Source organism: Australozyma saopauloensis, chromosome 1 (assembly GCF_035610405.1).
Source record: "Australozyma saopauloensis chromosome 1, complete sequence".
Taxonomy (NCBI): Eukaryota; Fungi; Ascomycota; class Pichiomycetes; order Serinales; family Metschnikowiaceae; genus Australozyma; species Australozyma saopauloensis.
The window spans coordinates 2,260,696-2,280,580 of NC_086131.1; the positions used below are offsets into that span (position 1 = coordinate 2,260,696).

Genomic DNA, 19,885 nt, shown 5'->3' on the forward strand with positions numbered 1-19,885 from the left:
ACTATATGAAGTGTCTTTGTAGATAAAATTGAACGAATGATGACGTTATTTATGCGGATTCTAATCCAAGCTTTAACAAGACTCTTTGAAAAAGGAAACGAAATTAGAAAGAAAAAATGGTTGAAAATCACTGATTTAGCGGATACAAATAAGAAATAAATATCTTGTTTTGCGTACTTGAAAAATACTCAATTTGCCTCTTTTGTTGTTACTCTATTGTCGCGTGTAAATCGACCTTGATCTACTGTATTATTCTCTCCAAAGTAGCATTAGCCCCACTAGCTTCGCTAGGATCTTCTGGTCTTTACGTGAACAAGAATTTTTAGCATCCTACATCTAAATTGACCATCATTAGATACATCATACGAATGTTTCAATGAGTACACCCTATGACATTGGACCTGATGATCTCCACCGGTTCATAAATGATGTCAACGAGAATGTGGCACGCGACGACACAACAGATTTTAAAAAATTGATACTATATTTGTTCGGTTTCTCGCATCGCTTGCTAAATGACCTCTTCAATCAGCCTCACAACTCCGAGTTGTTTGCTCTTCTGGAAAAACTTCTATCAACTGTGGAACTAGTTCTATCTAAGAAAAAATATCTTGTGAATACTTCATTGACGCCGCAAGACCTTCAGATTGTTGTTTCAAAAGACAGCCCTTTGCTTCCTACTCAACCTGAAATCCTTCTCTACGAATGGGCGTTGACTTTTGCAGTGACATGGCTTGAAAAGCTTTGTATTCATTTACAGGCAGCAAACATGATCAAATGCTTTTTGTTGGAGCTCACCCACATCATTGCTGTCAATTTACATTCCTTCAAATTGAAAAGAACACTACGAAATTTCTTGCTCGCTCTATTGAATGATAATGTCCAAAAATTACTTGGGACAGTATCTCAGAGTCAGTCTCATGATGAGTCCTCAGATTTGGGTTCATCACGTTTGGCCCTAACTATCCATATTTTCACAGTCATCAATGACTATGAGGTATCGCAAAGATTGTTATTGCGATCCCCAGACTTTCAACAAAAGATCGAGGGTAATGCAAGAAAAGTCGCATTTATTTTGACTTCAAGGATGGTTACAAAGAATGTGAATGACTCCGCACATGGACTTCTCTTTAACTGCCATTCAATGTTTCTTTTGAACTTATGCAGCAACATCAGCGTTGATTCAATGATCAGATGGAGTAGCGTGTCTTTTGTGTTACTGTTTATTCACGAATACTGTTGCTTGTTTCAGCTGACAAGATTGCAGCCCACATTTAACTCCGTCAGTTATGATAGGGTTGTTTGCTTATGCCTTATGAAGGTCTATCTCTACTGTCGGAAGAAAAACTTGACACAAAGTTTTTTTCAGGCCTTTCCCATGGCCATTTTTGATTTGAAGAACCCTAGCGACAGTTCCATAAATCATTACCCGCATTTTGTTCTCAAATTGTTGCATCTAATGGGATCACAGCAGTCAATATTGTTCGAGCCCGGCCAAGACTTGCATTTCTACTCACTCGCATCGATTCCATTCTCGGATCTGGAGTTGGATGAGTTGAGATCTCGAATTTTAAATGAGCAGAGTTCTCCTCATTTTGTGAAGCTAGATTTCTTGTTGGAAGATACAAACGCCATGTCGCGCGTATCAGAACCGAAATTCAATCAACCAATTATTAAGCCATGGTTGGAACTAGTTCTAAATTTACTCCGTAAAGACACAGAGCCGGGCGGTCTGAGTCCTTTAGAAGACAGTTCGTCAATTTATACTTTCATATCGGCAGTCAGAAATGCCTCTTGTCTTATTGCTGGTCAGTATGATCAAGAAGAGAACATTTGCAGGGTCTGCATCACAATGTCAAAAAAGAATGTGTTCGCTCACGTTCTGCCTACCAGAAGACTTGTCTCTGAGCTGAATGAGGCGAACTTATTGTACAAACGGGTATATTGTGAGTACTTACTTGATACTAAAAGGGAAGATTTATTGGAGAATAACATGCTCGCTTCGAATATGCTTCTTTCTATGCATTGCTTTTTGTCTTCATTTCGGATCACAACGAAAGAGCTAATGGGCGAGGAACCGTTGCTCAAGTTTGTGTTGCATTGTGTCACACAGACCCGGAATAGGGATGTCAGAATATTGGCGGCCCGAGTATTGCCTCTATTTTTAATCAATGATCATGACCAGAATCTTGAGATCGTGTTCAAGAAAATCTTCATGGCGGTCTCTAATATTGATTTGACTTCTCCTTCCAGAATTTGCATGGCGGAGTCGTCCTTCATGGCATTGGCGAATTTAGCTATAGTGGTAGAGGGCGAGTGGCTTTGTGTTTGCTTCATAAAGCTCATTGATTCTCTAGGCGAAAGCAACGAACAGCATGTCAACCTTGCCTACAACTCATTACTTTATGTGGCCTCAGCAAGATCTCTAACCCCTTACAAACTTTTATCTCCTTTTTTACCAAGCATTGCTGAAAGAATCATAAAAAGGGAGAGAATGCTCACGAAGCTTACCGAACTCCTAGGTGTCTCGAAAAGGTTTTTCTTGAGCAATACAAGAAACTATACAACACCTCGCTTTTTGGAATATTACAAGCACGATTTTGTTCAAGAAATTGCCGAGGCTTCTAATCTCACAAAGCTCAAGCTTATCTCAAAAACCCTACCAAGAATAATGGCAACTTATTTATGTAAAGATGAATCTATCGATGCGAAATACATCGTGAACGTTCTCAGCAACACGAGTCCAAGCTACAATAAAGTCACAACTTCAGATTTGATACCAAATATTGGAGAGATTCTCTGGTATGTGTTGTTGCAAATGCAAATGGATGATGACGGTGTTATTGCAAATGAAAAGCGAATTCGGAGTGCTATCATATACATAGCTAAGATCAATTGGCTCCGAAGACCCGAAAACGACATTTCTACAAAAGCACCAAATGAGGACGAATTTGACTACATCAAGTACATATTCAAAGAGCATGTGTTAGAATTAGTCCAACGATTCTCCGAAGATGTGCATCAAATGAAAGGAATAAAGCCGTATCTTGAGAAAGTGAGCGCGATAAAAGCCATTCAATTTATAATACAGCACAACACTGAGGCAGCCTCCTGGGCTTTGGGGCAGATCTCGACTTGTTTACAAGCAGCGATGGAAAATCGTGCTCTAGAGTACAATGCTCTCCAGTGTTGGAAAGAATTGGTCCTGAGACTCGAATCTCGAAACTTGGTATCTTTGTTCGATATCAGCATTTCGATGATTTTTCAAAAGTTCCAGCTGTTTTCGTACAAATCGAAGCTTAAAGCAGCCGAGATTCTCGAAATTATTTTCGAAGAGATCAGGACAAAGTATAAGAAGTACGTTCCATACTATTACTCGTATCCTTTTGTGAAAGACTTGGACTCCTATTTCATTTTAAAAACCTCTGCTGTGTCCATGCTGGACTTGAAAAGTAAAATTGCGTTTTTTCCCGAATTGAGCAGGAGACTTCAAACTGGTAATAAGGTCATCGTGAATCAAGCTCTCGATGATTTGATTAACTCGGCACATGCGCACCAACTTTCGTGGCAAAAAGAGAGTTTGAGAGATGATACCCGCGAGAAAGAGGTCTCAATGCTAGTTAGAACAATCTTAGACGTTTCTGTTCACTTCAGGACCAAAGATCTGTCTATCTCAGCTAAATGCGCGAAATTTCTTGGCTGCCTCGGTTTTCTTGATCCAAACAAGTATGAGTTCAAGACCGTGAAAAGCCAAATTATTGTCTTGTACGATTTTCATGATTATCGTGAGAATTCAAAATTCTTGATTGATTTCATTGAGAGCAAGGTGATAAAAATTTTTTGGGCTTCAAATGATCCCATGAGACAATTATTCTCGGTCTACTCTATGCAATGCTTCTTGGCTGTTTTAGGTTTAGATTCCTCGATTTTAGAGCCTCCTTCTCAAGGAATACGCACAGATGTTTGGAACACTTTTTCTGAAACTAATAAGTCGACTCTCATTCCACTCTTGTCCTCAAGATACTTTGCACAAACGCCTCGATTTGAGCCTTTGACCTACCCTTACTATAAACCAGCTATGAAGCATGAGAAATGGTTAGTGGATATAACAACAAATTTATTGCGTCTGCCTTTTCCTGAAACTGCCAGTGGACGCAGGGGCTCTAACTCCAAAGAAGTCATTTTTCAGACATGCTCCATGCTCATTAGAGATCAAGAAATCTCAATTTCACAACACCTTCTTAAATACGTTGCTCTGAGCCATATTCTCACAAACAACACAACTGTTTCGGACAACATAATGCTTGAGTTTTTGGAGATCTTAAAGATTGACTCGAGAATGGTTGTCGGCTCAGAGCGAGCTGAAAATTTGAAACTATGCTACCAGAGTGTGTTTGAAGTTATCGATTACTTTAATGAATTAGTCTCATCTGCCACGCAAAAGTTAAGTGATTCACTGCTTTCCTCATCTGAAGTTGCACACCTTGAACAATGCCGTTCCCTGATCTCCCAATTTCTTGATAAAATTCCGACCGAATTGATTGCCGTGACATCATCCGTTTGTGATTCATATGAACGAACGATTTTGTATCTAGAAAAGTATTATCGCGAAAATGAGGCAAATGACAGTCAGGCTGAACTCAATATCGCTGGCACTTTGCAATCGGTTTATTCTAACATCGATGATTACGATTCTCTTGATGGTGTCTTGAAAAAGTTTACTTCGGCTAATCTTAGCGAGAAATTGTCGACCTTTCAATACAACGAGAATTGGTCTATAGCCCAAGAATCTTTCCAAGTCTTAAGTACTAATGGTGAAGCAAAGGATCAAGATCTGTTTCTTGCGAAACTTCTTAAATCATACTCTGACCATGCTCTTTATGATCGAGCACTTTTGACTCTTGATTCCCGCCTCGGCGAAACAACTTTCAGCACTCTTCCTATGGAGTGGGCAGAAGTTGGATTAGAAGAGTCTCTTGTATCAGGTAATTTAGAGCTCATTAAGAAATGGCTGTATATCATGGGTGCAATTGGCATCCCACACACTGTTCAAGGCGACGTAAAGAACAACTTTGCCAGCGGTGCGCTAGCAGTAGCATCAGGAGACCTGGCCGAATTTGACCAGAGTCTTGGCGATATTTACAGCATTATTGGAAACTCTTTGTCGCTGTCAACATCCTCTTCATTTTCGAAAAACTCAACTTTAATGCGGCAACTACACTTGGCTTTCGATGCAGATTACATTGCGAACTTCGTCAAATCCCATTCTGCGGAGGAATCGGATAATATTGACATAATTTTGGATGAAAGGCTACAAAACACCGATCTTGAGTTTCTGACCCAATGGCAAATTCTTTCCATGCATAAATTGTTCAATGGCATTACCGACCGCCAAAGCAACAATTCAAGGATATTCATTAAATTGGCGAAAGCGGCCCGAAATGATAGGAGACTTGACATTGCAACGAAATGCATCATGAATGCCATGATTCTTAACAACCAAGAGGCTTCTACAGAGTACGCTTATCTTCTTTGGGATCAAGGGAAAAGGGCTGATGCCATCAAGACCCTCGCCGATAACCTTAACCATGGTGATCACAAAAAGAAGGCACGAGGCCAGCTTCAGTACGCATTATGGCTTGATGAAGCAAGTCACACGTCATCGACAACTATCATCGAAGAGTACGCAAAGTCTTTTAGACTTGATGCCAATTGGGATCGACCTTTCTTCGAGCTTGGAAAGTATTTTTCTAAACTCGCGGACTCAAAACAGGACAAAACAGGTCATTTCGAGCGTCTTATAATCAAACATTATCTACACGCGTTGAAGTTGGGAACTTCATACATATATGAAGCGCTTCCTAAGCTCGTAACAATATGGTTGGACTTTGCGCAAATTTCTCATAAAAATCGAGATTCTATACGAAAGCTCGAGCAAATTACCCTGGAGCTTGCAAAGCAAGTAAATGAGGTTCCCTTGTATGTATGGTATACTTGTATCACTCAGTTGTTATCAAGAATTACCCACACAGACACCTCTACTTTTAACATTATGAGTCTGATAATTGGTAAGCTCATCGCTTCCTATCCAAAACATACTCTATGGTATGTCCTTTCACACATAAAATCGAAGGATCCAAAGAGAAAAGAGCGGGTCCTAAAAGTTATGGCAGCATCAAGTGCCTCCAATGAGATATTAGGAAAAAACATCAATGATGCCAAGGAGCTTTTTGAGATGCTAGAGGGTTTGGCTGCAACCAATGTCAAAAAAAAGACAAAGAAGAGATTCACTCTTAGTGGTGACTTCAACTTCAAAAATACAAAGAAACCGTACAGTTCTTTGGTCATACCAGTGAAATCGAATCTAGAGATAAGAATACCAGCGACACATCCGTACATGACTGCGGAAAAGGAGCCGATCGGATGGAAAGCCTTTCCAAAGTCAGCGTCGATCACATTTGATGGATTTGATGAAGAAGTTCACATCTTTCAGTCATTACAACTGCCGAAACAAATTACCATTCGTGGCACAGACAACAAACCTTACAGAATTATGGTAAAAAGAGATGATACGAGAAAGGATGCCAAGGTGTTCGAATTTACAAATATGATAAACATGTTGTTGTCAAAGGTGGCAGATGCGAGGAAGAGAAATCTTGTAATCGAGAATTATTCAGTGATACCCCTAGCTGAAGACATGGGTATCATTGAATTCGTGCCAGATGTTGCCACAATGAAATCGGTGATCATTTCTCAATTGAAGAAGGAGGGTCGACCTTTTGATGAGCGCAGTATTTTTCGCAAGCTAGATGATGCTCAAAAAGTGCTCAAAGCCAACAAGAGCTCAGACGATTATGCCAAAGAGAATCTTTTGAAATTATTCCAGAGCATTTGTGAGAAGGCTAGTCCAATTTTACATCAGTGGTTCATTAATCAATTTTCTGAACCAGCTTTTTGGTATCTCGCACGTAAGACGTACACTAGGACGGCAGCTGTCATGTCAATAGTTGGCTACATCATCGGTTTGGGCGATCGTCATTGTGAAAACATTCTTTTCTTCAAGAAAGGTGGCGCTGTGTTGCACATTGACTTTGATTGTTTATTTGACAAAGGCGAATCACTCCCCACTCCGGAAATTGTTCCATTCAGATTGACACAAAATTTGGTCGATGCCATGGGAATAACTGGTATCGAAGGTTTGTTTAGAATCACCTGCGAAGTCACTGGGGCTCTTGTCCGTGAAAACGAAGCCTCACTTATGAATATTTTAGAGACTCTCATTTACGATCCCTTGTTAGATTGGAGAACTCATCGGAAACCGCAAGACCATTTAATGAAAGTGAGAAACAAAATCAGAGGCCTTCTAGACAAAAATGGACTCGCAATGAATGTTCATGGTCAAGTGGATGTTTTAATACAGCAGGCGACCTCGGAGCAGAGTCTATCACAAATGTATCCAGGGTGGGCAGCATATCTTTGATGCAAACAAATTTAAATACGAATAAATTAGATGTTACGTAATTAGTAGAGTATTCAACGAGAATGCAATCTCTTATAGTGGATAGTCGGGTGGCGGTTTCCGTTGCACTTGAGTGTTTGATCGTACAAGATGCGGTTGCTCATCAAGAGCCAGTTTTTGAGTCTCAATTCCAAGCTCATCAGCGATTGGTTTCACCACTTTGAGCCCATCCATTGGTTCACCGAGTAAATCAGTAGGAGGAAGTGGGCTTGTCACTGAGTCGACTCGTCTACGTAACTTCAAATCATGACCAGTGATATCGAGAGAACGTGACAATGATTCCGACTCCTTGAATTTGGAGCCGAAATCAAATTGACCACGATTAATATCTCTCTCGGCCTCAGAACTCGTTGCAGACGCCGACGATTGTTTTCGACCTCTACGATTTGATATCATCTCGGGTGGATGGTATGTGCTCGATGTTGTCTGTGCAGAAATCTTTACCTCTTCACTTTTTTCAAGTTTTGAGTACCAATTTCCGATCTTTTTAAGAGTGGTGTTTGGCTCTTTCAAACCATTCTCCATTAAATCAATGCTTGCGGGAGTGACACGAGAATTTTCGACAACAGTTCCATCTGAAAGACAATGAGTCTCATCTATGCCTAGTGTATGGCCAGATTTCGGCTTTCTTAGCCTCTTGGTGAAATCATTCAATGTCGCCGATAAGCTTATTTTTGAGTTTTTTGATGGCGACATATCAATAAGAGATGAGGAATCCAGTCTCACAGAATCATCCTCCTCCGTAACAGTCACCAGCTGTGTTTCTTCCGGGAATGACACAGCAGAGGTATCCTGCTCGGTACCTTCTTTCTTCACTTCTGGATCTGTGGTATCATTCTCAGGTTCTGGAATCCTGGCATCTTTATCCCAAACTCCACCTCTATAAAGCTCATCATCAGTGTAATAAAAGATCATGTCATCCCAGTGAGGTAGAACTAGTGAATCTCTTATAGATTCTTTCATCATCTTTTCTATGGAACTTGTGATAATTGTATATGACATCTGCCTCGAACTGATAATAGGCTCTATCTTGATAGACATATTGGGCTCTCTCTCGTATGTGTACCAGATTCGGGCAGAAGGAGGCGGTTTTATCTTGACAAGCATTGGCCCTTCAATTTTCTCAATTGTGATTGAAAGTGCTAAATCAACATCTCTTGTCTTGAACCTAGATCCAAGATTGATGTTAGCTTTAGTTGCAATTTGGAGCGAGAGCTCACCGAAATAATGCAAATCAAATGATACAAGTAACTCACCGTTTGGATTGATTTCTTTGAGAGCTGGGAATGTGATGAGTGGCGCTGAGTTGCCAGGATCAACTTTGCTGATCTGAAACTTCTCTAGAAATCCTGGTGTCTTTAATTTATTAAGTTTCTTCTCTATTCGTGAAACCAAATAACTTTTCATGAAGTCGGTCTTTTGCAAAGAAAGAAAGAGACGCCCAATTATAGCATTGAGCCATTTTGTTTGTAGTTGCCCCTCCGAGCTGTATAAAGACTGGATAAGGTTCATCATATTGGCCGTGTCATAATGTAACGACTTCGCATAGATCTTCGGATCTAGGTTTCTAGGAAAGGAAGTGCCTGCTTTTGTTGCTCTGAGAAGAGTGAAATACCAATCTTCTTTATCGATAGTTATATCTGTGTAGATAAAGAAGGAGCCTGGAGGAGCAGGCAATTTCGACTCTGGATTGAGAACGTCTGCGATGGTAAGTTTTTTGGCATCCGCCCACTCGGTATCACTTAGGTCATCAGATAATCTCCGGGTTCGAGACCAGTCACTTTTGAGGATAGCAATTGAAGAGTTTTTTGTGAACAAAGAGCCCTCCGACAACGTTCGGGGCCAAAGTGCTACAACATGGTTTTGAAGAACAATTACATGCTTCACATCTTTCATCTTTTCGTTTTTGTACAAAAAAAGATTGCCATGTTTGAGAACTGCGAAATAACGATGCCTCTTGTTCGTGACGAACTTCTTTGATCCCAGTGTCGTGCCTTCGGTAGATAAGCTAGGCGTATGTCCAGTAGCCATGCTCGACTCCAAGGATTCCGTCGAGTCAGTCTTTGGATTGTTCTTGACTAACTTATAGAGTGATGCATAGGCTGTCTTGCCCTCTGAGGCCTCAGATATGGCTTCGGTACGAGAGCTAATTTCATCTGTGGACTCAATATACTCATGAGTCACGACAAGCCATCCCTGTTTAAAAGAATCCAATCCAGATTGATTGTTTTCCTCGATCTCTCCGGCTTTGTAACTTTCAGTAACTGGCGACTCGGATGTTTTCGGATGGAAATAAATAAAACCGACAATCAATATGGGTAGAAAAGTGATCCCACCCAAAAAGTAAGCCCCTAGAAGGTACACTAGGGACATTAGAGTAGAAGATCTATGTTTGCCGTCTCTGTGGGTGAGACTTGCCTTAACAAGAATGAGGGCAATTATGAAATCCGGGGTACTAGAGATGATGCATTCTGCAGGTCGCAGAGTCAACTAGGATTTATAGAAGTGAATACAAACGAATCAAGATGGTAGTGAAGTTATACACACGATTTACATAAAATTCTGCACATTTGGATGAAGAAGCGTGATGCATTACTTGTGTGGCTTGGCATTATTGCAACGTTTTTGTTGGAAAGTTATCGTCACAACGTTGTATTACTTGCTCTCCCAACGTGGGATCGAAAACGGGGCTCTTCTACACGAATGCACTTGGAGGCTAAAATTATTACACGCAGTATACAAGAATTAAAAAAAGTGTGACATGCAAAGAAACGAGTTTATGCAAGACAGCTGGGTCATTAGAAGAAAAACTCATTGACCATGAATTTGGCAGCGCCAATCGTTTCACTAGCCTGTCCAGAGATGATGGACCGTGAGTTCAAAAACTTGAGCCCCTCGTTAAGTCCTTGCGGAGATTGCTCATCGGTCAACGATAAATTGAGCCCATCGTTCCTGCGATAGTGGAATGACATCTTTCCATGATTATCATGGAGAGTGGGAAGTGGAGATGAAATAGGCGAAGAATCTGAAGAAGACGAGTTCTGCTCACCATTCTCAGAGAATACTTCTTCGTCATCATCATTGTAGTCAATGTAATCCTCAAGTTTGTTTCCAAATTCAGGAGATGGGTTGAAGTTGACATTCTTAAAAAACGGAACCTGTCTTGAACGCAGGTGCTTTTGTCTCTTGAAAGGCGCTGGTGAAACACGAGGCCTCGTCAACACAGAGAACAGTGAGTGATCATTGTGGATTTCAATCTGAGACTTTCTAAATGATGAATAATACGATCTCAAGTTGTCATTGAAAACTTTGGAAAAATTGTAGGAAATGTTATGATGTGCTGCGCTGTATGGAATGGCTGGAATGTCTGAACAAGGAGATGCAAGGTCATCGGAGCATATCGATGAGTAGCTCGAATATGAGCTACAGCTTCTGTTAGAGTCTGAGGCATCTATATTCAGCAAGATGTCACCATCCAGCGAGGTCAAGCTCAAGAGGCGTTCAACAGGGTCCATAATATCGTCCTTTGCATTCGACTGAAGCTTTGCAGAAAGTTCAGAAGTGCTAGGCGCAGTTTTTCTTCGTTTAGCAGCATGGTCCATACAGTCATCCAAGCCGGACAACAAATTATTCAGTTTATTAGCTCCAGGCGAAGATGCACGACGTGCGAGTTTATGTGGCAACATTTGAAAAAAAGTTATGGTGTAGGTTCTTTCTATGATGGTGATCTACAGAAAGTCTTATCTGATGAGATTGTACGAGCGATTATACTACCAGGAAGGAATTGAGAAAAGCAAAGATTCCAACTGAATAGATGATATCGCAGAAGAGTGAAGCTACAATTGATGTAACAATTGACGCTTACGCTGAAATGAACAGGGGAGGGGTGAGGACAAGTGGAGAAGGGCCCTTTATGAAAAAGAAAGAGGATTGTAATCTCCACACAGTGAACAATTAAATCTAGAAGTGAAGAAGACGAAGAGTCGCCGTAGTGTGATATGTGATAATTGGGGTCTATTTGCTGGTATTTGTGGCAACAGAGGGAGACAAAGAGGAGAGGAAAAGTTAGGATACAAGCGGCAATATATAGAAGAAAAAAAAAAAAGTTACCTTAGCCCGCCCTGCGTTTTCTGGTACCGAGGCGACGTTCCTACACATGTTATGAAACATGATGCAGGATACCTGTGCTCTTAACCAACGGAAGCCCATTCTGGACGCTCCTACAAAGTTGCCATACAATTGCGAGGGACATAAAAATAATCAAAACGGGGTGAAATATGAGAGTTCTGATCTCTGTGGATGATAGGATCCTACAAAAGTCTAATTCTGATGTAGTTGGGTATATTTTGCTCTAAAATTTGTGTGAAAAATAGATCAAAGGACCAATTTGTGCGACTTCCCCAGATGAGAGGAGCTCCCAAGAGTCTACGGCTCGAAAAGGCAAGTTGTTCAGTACGTTCGAATGACCGTCATAATGAGAAAAGCTCGACCACCTACTTTGACTGGAATGTGTTGCATTATGCAGCTAGATTTGATTTCCGATTTCCTTTTTGATCTCCGCATTGCAAATGCATAATTCGGTGTTTATGGATCGGTACCAGTAACCCAGGACGCAGTGTGCCGTACCCAGAATCGAAGGGGCGTTTTTTCGCTAGACTCGAGGAAAAGAAAATGATGCAAGAGATGTGCTGGAAGTTTGGAGAAAAAGAGGAGATCATCCAAAGGGGACTGCTCAGACTACTGTAGCCAAAATTTCTGCCTTGGAACTACGATTGTACCGCATTTGCATGGGTTTCTTTAGGTATCCTTAACTGCGAGGCACAAACAATGCAGGAACGAAAAAAAAACCCCCAGGCTCCTATGCGCACGGGGAAACTGGCGCCGAAAATCGAAAAATAAATGAAAAATTATTCAAAGTATCACAAATACTCAATGAGTTCTAAATACGGAAATCTGAAAAAGCTTGAAATTTCTTATCGGCGATGGACCAATTCATTATCTATGTGGCCTGCCTTGTGTCGTTTCATCCAGGGCAGGATGCAGGACACCGGGAACAGGTTTTTACATGCAAGAATACTCTCAGTGCTTGATGCTAACGCAGCCATTCAATCAGAGCTTGTACAAATAAGCATGCACCATAGGCTAAGATTATACGGCGAACAATTGGTGCTTCGGCGCGGGCAATGAAATTCAGGGCTGCGATTTTAGTTTCAGAATTGTGAATTTTGAAGCGATTCACGATTTTGAATTCCTGACGTCATTTGAGCGGACTGATCCCTCTTTTGAAAGCTCTAGGTTTCTGTGACTGATCATTGCAACCGTTGGCAACTGGGTGCAGGTCGCATGTAGCTAAAAAATGGGGGAGGTACAAGAAACAATTACCATTGCGAATCTCATGCAATTGAATATCAAGTGCCAAATTCAAATTTTGATCTGTCTCATTTGTTCAAAATAACTAACAAGCAGTTCATCATCAAATAGACAATGCTAAAATCTCCTGCTTTCTCGCTTGTCATTTCTCGCTTGTTGTTAAGTGGTGAATTACGTTTGCAAGGTCGATATTAGTATCTGACACTTAGAATTCTATATTGATGAGCGCCCATTAAAACAGCAGCTTCAACGTCTGTGAATTCATTAGCCCCGGAAATCCGCTGGCATGGGCACTCTCTCCGCGTTCTTGAAATTTGAGAGCTAATTAGATAAGAGAGCCAGATATGCACATTGTGCACAATTGACCATCTTGACAAAGATGCCAGTCCGATAAGCACCCGGCCAAAAATGCAATCCCATGCCACCCAAAAAGGCAACTTGATTGGTGGAGAAATTAAAAAATTCAACGATAGCCGAAATGCATACAGTGGAGAAGTCAAATTTGGAAGATAGCTCGGGGCTGGTCATGAGATGCGCGGCTATTGATGTCACGGTTTGGTCTAATATCTAGCAAATAGCTTGGCTACTGCGAAACTGTGTCTAGCTTAAATTAGACTATAATGGAAATGCGAGAACTCGTCTAGTATCGTTCCGATTTCAACTGCAAACTATCGCAGATGCAAGTGGGATAGCCATGTCCCCATCATTTTTTTATTCGGGGGCGATTTTGAGATCAATTCTTCGTCCAGAGGTGTGTTTGAAGTGAAGAGCAGGAGCTGAGGAGACAGACCACGAGAAAGATCTGAATGGGTAGTCAAAAAATGTACTTAGGACTCTGGTTATCTAAATCAAACCCATCATTTTCTTTAGTGCTAAAGATTGTGTGAACCATTGCGCAGTCGCTCTATGCCTTTTCTTAAAACCAGTGAGACAATAATCACGAACAGAAACAGACAAAAAAAAAATAGAATAAAAAGTTATTCATTGAAAAACCGATCATTATTTTACTCGTCGATCAATACCTTTTTTCGATTCGACTCGTTTGACATTTAATTTTTCACATTCCACTCGTGAGATCAAGTACCCCTAGTCTTTCAGTAATTGCATTTAGCGGATCATGCTTTGGAAGCCATTCGTGTTCGTATTTCTACCATTACTAGCACATGCTTCTGTGGGTGATAACCTACCTCTGTTCCAAAGATGCGTCTCTGAATGTGAATCAGCGGTGTGTTTAGCCAAGTCTTCACCCAAGAAGTTCACTGAAAATTCGGTGAATCCGATATCCGGTTTTGTATTTGGGTGGGACTGTTTACTGGATTGCAGATATAAATGTCAACAACTTGTTACCGCGGATAGAATACAGCATGGAGAACAGGTTGTTCAGTTCTTCGGAAAATGGCCCTTTACGCGTGTCTTTGGAGTGACAGAACTATTTTCAACTCTCTTCTCCATGGGAAATTTTTACGTCAATTACAGTAATTTGGCAAAGTTGAGAAAAAACATGCGTATCAATGCCAACAACCCAGAAAAAATGATCGTGTTTCGGCAATCTATACTTTTGGTTTTGGTCAATATGTTTGGCTGGACTTGCAGCTCCATATTCCATATAAGGGACACCCCACTCACTGAAATTATGGACTATCTTGGCGCGGGTGCTATTGTTATGGCAAATTTCAATGCTATCTGTATAAGATATTTCGATCTTCATCTATCAAAGAACAAATCCCGTCGGCAGATGTTCCAATACGGTCTCATGTTCGTTCTTTGCATTCATTACACTCGTTTGTATATTTCATGGGATTACGATTACAACATGGCCTTCAATGTGGTGATTGGCCTCGCAGCGGCAGCCTTATGGATTGCTCACTCTCTTAACGTGTACCGCAAGTGTTCGAACGGCAATGTGGCCACAAAATCGATTTACGTGGCGCCTTATGAGGCAGCTATTGCACGCAAACTTGAGTTCATCGGTATCAAAGGCTTTTTCTGGATACCTTTGATCCCTGTTGTGTTGAACGTATTTCTCATCTTGAGTGTGTCTTTAGAGTTGGTGGACTTTGTGCCGTGGTTTCTGTTGATAGACGCTCACTCCTTGTGGCATTTGTGCACGATGATTCCACCTTCGATCTGGCATGACTGGAACTTATGGGAACTCGAGCTCGCCTCGGTAGGATACGGCCTTTCATGATCAAAGAAGAGATACTACAATTGACAAGACATTTTAATTCCAATCCCGTGGAATCTCATGCATGTATACTAAAAAAAAGTCTATCGAATCTACAATAGCTACTTTTAAGACTCAAAAGAAGAGTTTATTGGAATCACGCTTACTCGTGAAAGAAATACTTGAAAATTGCCCACCGATTGGGCGTCCCTGACCGAAGTGTTGAAAGATTCAACGAAATGAACTGTTTGAAGAATTGAAATGCAATGTGATAGAGCGAAAGTGAGGTTGTCAAGGAGTTCAAACCTGATGTTCTGGTTGGCGCGCCGAACGAACTGCTTTCCGTTCCCGAAGTGTGTCGATAGAAATTTTGCTCATTCCGATAAGAAGGAATAGAGCCAAAGCCCAAAAGATGAAGAGGGTGATCAGGTAGTTTTCACTCGCTGTATGGATACGCAGTGCCTGATAAGCATGCTCTGTCATGACACCCTTGTCATTAACTGCAATGGGAATCATTCTTGATTGAAAAAAGCGAACTGTGGAGATGGGTATATAGGAATGGTTTGGAAAAAAATAAGGCTCTGAGCTGGCGTGTTTATATAGAATTCAATTAAACCCAAGAATAGAACTGTAAGTGCTCACAGGTTGCCAATGCCAATTAATGTTGCAGTAGACTTCCCACATGTAGCACCTCCTGCAGAATGGCTAATTGGACTAATGTCGCTCTGAGATACGGGCAATTCCAGGTACCGACTGCAAGCTATTTAGTAGATCCCTCAATATTGAATTGAGGTAGAAAATCACATAAAAAAGAAAGACCTGAAAAGAAAACTCACCTCAATGAAAGCAAACGGGTTTGTGCTCTTCCTCGGTATCAAGAAATGTCGCGGGCGAAGGGGTGCATTACTGACTGCACCGTCATCTAACGTGGTCCAAAAATATATCACAGAAAACGCAAATCATGTCGTCCCTGAAAATACCTGTAAAAGAAAAAAAAATCACGAGAGTCAATAAGCCAAACAGGAGAAAGGCTGCATAGAGTAATTAGTTTCTGTTTTGATTCCATAGAGTGACTTAGTCCAAAAATGGAGCCGTTCTGCATGGTAGTTTTGATGATGCTTACAGGGATTTGCTGCCATATATAGCTGCCATAATAAGGGAAATTCGAACACCCCAAAAAATACGATCTCCGTCTTGAGAGTTAAAGAACAAAGTTTTCGCTTTAAAATTCAAAAAAGTAACTCCGATACGGGGAATCGAACCCCGATCTGCTCGGTGAGAGCGAACTGTGCTAGCCATTACACCATATCGGATTTTTATAACTTTGAAATGTGGCGGAATGTAACATTCTTAATGATAAGATGCGACTGGTGGCTTTATATGAGTGAATGAGTTTATTATAGATACAGCATAGATTTTATCATGTTTTAGCTGACGTCCAAGGCTTTTGGAAGCCATTCGGCAGCATCTCCCTGAAATCCCCAGGTATTCGCAACATCACCCCGTAATATCTCAGACTCAATATCTGTATTGAACACTGCTACTGCTCCTCCACCTCTGCGAACCAAATCAACATAGCTGTTAGCGGGATAAACCGTGCCTGACGTACCAATGACCATAATTAAATCAACAGGGCCAGCCTGTAGGAAACCATCAATTCCATCTAAAGTACGTAGCGAAAGCGACTCACCAAACCATACGACTCCCGGCCTCATGAGTGTATTGCATACTGGACATTTGGGTAAGTCATCTACCAGTAGAGCTTGGGGAGCTGCAAACGTGGGTTCATCAACACCATCCAGCGTCTCCATAGTGGTGTCTAAATCATCCTCATCAAACCCAAAATCAGATAAATTTTTGGTCAACGGATCTTTGTAATTATTACGTTCAATATACGTGCATGTAAAGCTCGTACATCGGAGCTCGAAAAGTGAGCCGTGTATCTCATGTAGGCCTGATTTCCTGTGGCCAGCACGAGTCAGAAGACCATCCACATTCTGTGTGATGGTTATGAACTCCTTTTCTGTCTGCTTGGACAATTGTGCTAATGCGTAGTGTCCGCTGTTTGGCTGCGCTTTTAGCGCTTGGTGTCTTCTCCACGCATAGAACTGCCACACTAAACCAGGGTCAATGTAGAATGCATCCGGGGTAGCCAAGTCAATCATGTTAAAGTTTTTCCATAAACCCTGCGACCCTCGGAAAGTCGGAAGTCCGCTAGAGGCGGAAAGGCCTGCTCCAACCAAGGCAACGATTCGTTTGGCATTTCGGAGACAATCCTGGAACTCCTGGAGCTGGGACATAGAAAATGCTACAGAAGTCAATTATTATTCTAGATATTTGGGGCTCAATTGATTGTATTGGTTGTGTATTAGCAACGATGTTGCAGCTCGATGTGTAGTATCTAGAGTAAGGCTACTCACTATGCACAATTGCAAAGTGTCATACTAGTTATGACTGAAATTCGGTTAATCGTACAGTTCAATGCCTTCGATTAGAGATATATTACAAGGTATATATGAAAATCCTGGCGCATTATTTTTAATTGGTCAGTTGGGCTTTCTTCAACTTCCAGGCCAAGTACTTGGCGCTGTGTGAAATCGGGGTAGCCACCTTTTCTCCGACATTGATGGGAGGGGCACGGAACCAAACCGTTGATCTAGCATTTGAAATGATCAGCTCACTGATTTTATCTATACTCTCTGGATTAGCTTCCTCGGACATACCAGAGACATAGGAGACAACACCTCCTGAAAAGACTGATGAGTATGGCGAAGTGATGGTCGTTACATTACTGGCACCTGAAGGGGTTGCATCACGGAATGCCGGAGACATTTCCGCCTTATATTGCTTGATAGCAGAGAAATTTCCGGAACCTGAGCCGGAGCCATATTGATTGTAGCTTTTGTACGAGTCAAAGCCTTCTTCGCCAGCGGTGTGTCCAAAATTATTGGATACACTGCGACTGGTTCCTGAAGTGTTACCTCCTAGACTTGCAGCGGTTTTGATTTGAGACAATGGAGTAAAGATAAACGCTTTGCGACCGGTTTCCTTATCGTTAAACTCTGGGGCCGGGTAGACATTTGGAGACGTTGAGCATTGCCCAAACTCATCGTTGTAAAATGGAGGACTCAGATAAACTGCGCCTAAAACTGGAGGTGCCTTATCGTTGATGCCTTCCGTAGGGGCGATTCTTGTTTCGTCTAAAGCGTCGGAAGTTAACAAGTGCTTGATAGGTGAGTCAAGTTTTATCAATTTTCTAGGCTCACTGAGAGGGAGGATTGGATAGTCCACATATCTTACTTCCTCCGGCATGCAAGCTCTCCATGTTTTGATTTTGCTGAAGTCGTAGGTCTCCGTATTGTATCTGTACTCGCAAATAAACCACTCAGCATTTCTAGGAAGTAGACTTGGAGGTATATCTCCTTTTTGATAGTGATTCAAGAAAATGACGTAGCATGGAGCCAAAATCTCTTCCACTCTGTGTACTGTACTGCGTCCCGTCTTGAACACTTCATTCTTGTAAAACAATCTGTCTGCACGGTGACATGTCTGCTCCGGGCGATAGTACTCGCAAGTTTTTGCATATTGAGCTCCATCAGAGGACCATAACTTGAAAATTTGTGCCACAATAGGTTTGAGAGAGTCATTCGGGTTACGAATCAAAACCCAATCTCCAACCTTATAGGTATGATCCTTGACGAGAACCAGATCTATAGGAATTTTTGGTGCTTCAACAACTCTTGTATGAGGCATCACAACGAAGTCAGAGTCAGGGCGCTGCAATTCTCTGTTGAGTATGATTTGGACTTGTGTGTCGAACTGGTTGACGTCATGAAGAAATTGAGGATCAGAAGCATTGTAATGCCTAGCATTTGCAATCATTAATTGGAGATCTCCCAAAAACTCTTGCACATCGGCGTACTTTCTGGTGCGAGCTTTGTTTCCGATCTCATTTAAACTGATGGGGTGATCAATTGCATCGTAGTACTCGTAATTGGTCTTTGGTGGAAGGTGTTCGAAAAGGTCCGACAAGTTGTATGCGATATCTTCAGGAGTGGTGACTCTCTTCAAGAAAGTCATGATCGACTTAATTCTTGCCTCATAAGGCTTATCGATGATTGGTGGACGACCTCTACGCCTCACGGGTGCCTCCAGCTCTTGATATGGTTCTTCCTCTTCCTCTTCTTCCTCTTCCTCTTCTTCTTTCACGTCGGGCTGAACTGGTTTATCCACAATACCTAGAGCCTCCTTATCATCAGTGCGCTCTATAGTGTATTCGTCTAGCGCTCCCAAATCTGGATAGTGCACAGAGTCATGATCAACAATTTTTGTATCAGAAGCTAGTTTCGGAATGACTGTGTCTTTGACGAAAGCATCTAACGCCAAGGCGTCTTTATAGATCTGTGCTTCAGGATCATTGTAGAAGCGAGCGTTCCATGTGATTTGGGCCAAGTCATTAACAAATTCTTGTGCCGTTTTGTACTGGAGGCGTTTGACAGTTCTTCCAATGGTATAGAGAGATATTGGCTTTGTGATGAACTTGTAGTAATCTGTTCCTGTTCTTGGAGGAAGTTTCTGGAACCCAGGGTAAATTAATTCGCCAGCTGAGTTTTTAAGCGAATATATAGTCTCAAAGATCCCACTAAGCTTCGCAACGAGCGATTTCAAGTCCAGCTCAGACATTCTGTTGTGGAATTGTAGTTTCTTCTCTAACGCCTATAGAATTTGAAAGGGTGAGACAATAGTATCACAAACAAGAGAAAAGCAGCCGAGCGAATACCTGAACTGAGAATTATGAGTTAAGACGCGAAAAGAAACACGTTTGAGCTCAA

The 19,885-nt window shown here is 41.5% G+C and overlaps 6 protein-coding genes and 1 non-coding gene across 7 annotated transcripts; 2 read left to right on the forward strand and 5 right to left on the reverse strand.

The window, feature by feature from the left end:
* Positions 1-376: 376 nt before the first annotated feature.
* On the forward strand, positions 377-7,480 carry PUMCH_000987 (uncharacterized protein; the record flags this gene model as incomplete). The annotated part of the gene is made up of 1 exon (XM_063020058.1): positions 377-7,480. One exon carries the CDS (start codon positions 377-379, stop codon positions 7,478-7,480), a length of 7,104 nt encoding a protein of 2,367 aa, XP_062876128.1.
* Positions 7,481-7,552: 72 nt separating this feature from the next.
* PUMCH_000988 (uncharacterized protein) lies at positions 7,553-9,892 on the reverse strand (the record flags this gene model as incomplete). Its single annotated transcript, XM_063020059.1, has 1 exon — positions 7,553-9,892. The coding sequence occupies one exon, from the start codon at positions 9,890-9,892 to the stop codon at positions 7,553-7,555; it is 2,340 nt and encodes a 779-aa protein (XP_062876129.1).
* A 425-nt stretch (positions 9,893-10,317) lies between these two features.
* PUMCH_000989 (uncharacterized protein) lies at positions 10,318-11,205 on the reverse strand (the record flags this gene model as incomplete). The annotated part of the gene is made up of 1 exon (XM_063020060.1): positions 10,318-11,205. The coding sequence occupies one exon, from the start codon at positions 11,203-11,205 to the stop codon at positions 10,318-10,320; it is 888 nt and encodes a 295-aa protein (XP_062876130.1).
* A 2,801-nt stretch (positions 11,206-14,006) lies between these two features.
* On the forward strand, positions 14,007-15,077 carry PUMCH_000990 (uncharacterized protein; the record flags this gene model as incomplete). The annotated part of the gene is made up of 1 exon (XM_063020061.1): positions 14,007-15,077. The coding sequence occupies one exon, from the start codon at positions 14,007-14,009 to the stop codon at positions 15,075-15,077; it is 1,071 nt and encodes a 356-aa protein (XP_062876131.1).
* A 1,217-nt stretch (positions 15,078-16,294) lies between these two features.
* PUMCH_000991 lies at positions 16,295-16,366 on the reverse strand. Its single transcript has one exon. It is a non-coding gene; the product is annotated as a tRNA-Glu (tRNA).
* Positions 16,367-16,480: 114 nt separating this feature from the next.
* Positions 16,481-17,353, reverse strand: PUMCH_000992 (uncharacterized protein; the record flags this gene model as incomplete). The annotated part of the gene is made up of 1 exon (XM_063020062.1): positions 16,481-17,353. The coding sequence occupies one exon, from the start codon at positions 17,351-17,353 to the stop codon at positions 16,481-16,483; it is 873 nt and encodes a 290-aa protein (XP_062876132.1).
* A 238-nt stretch (positions 17,354-17,591) lies between these two features.
* PUMCH_000993 (uncharacterized protein) lies at positions 17,592-19,736 on the reverse strand (the record flags this gene model as incomplete). The annotated part of the gene is made up of 1 exon (XM_063020063.1): positions 17,592-19,736. The coding sequence occupies one exon, from the start codon at positions 19,734-19,736 to the stop codon at positions 17,592-17,594; it is 2,145 nt and encodes a 714-aa protein (XP_062876133.1).
* Between the last annotated feature and the right edge of the window lie 149 nt (positions 19,737-19,885).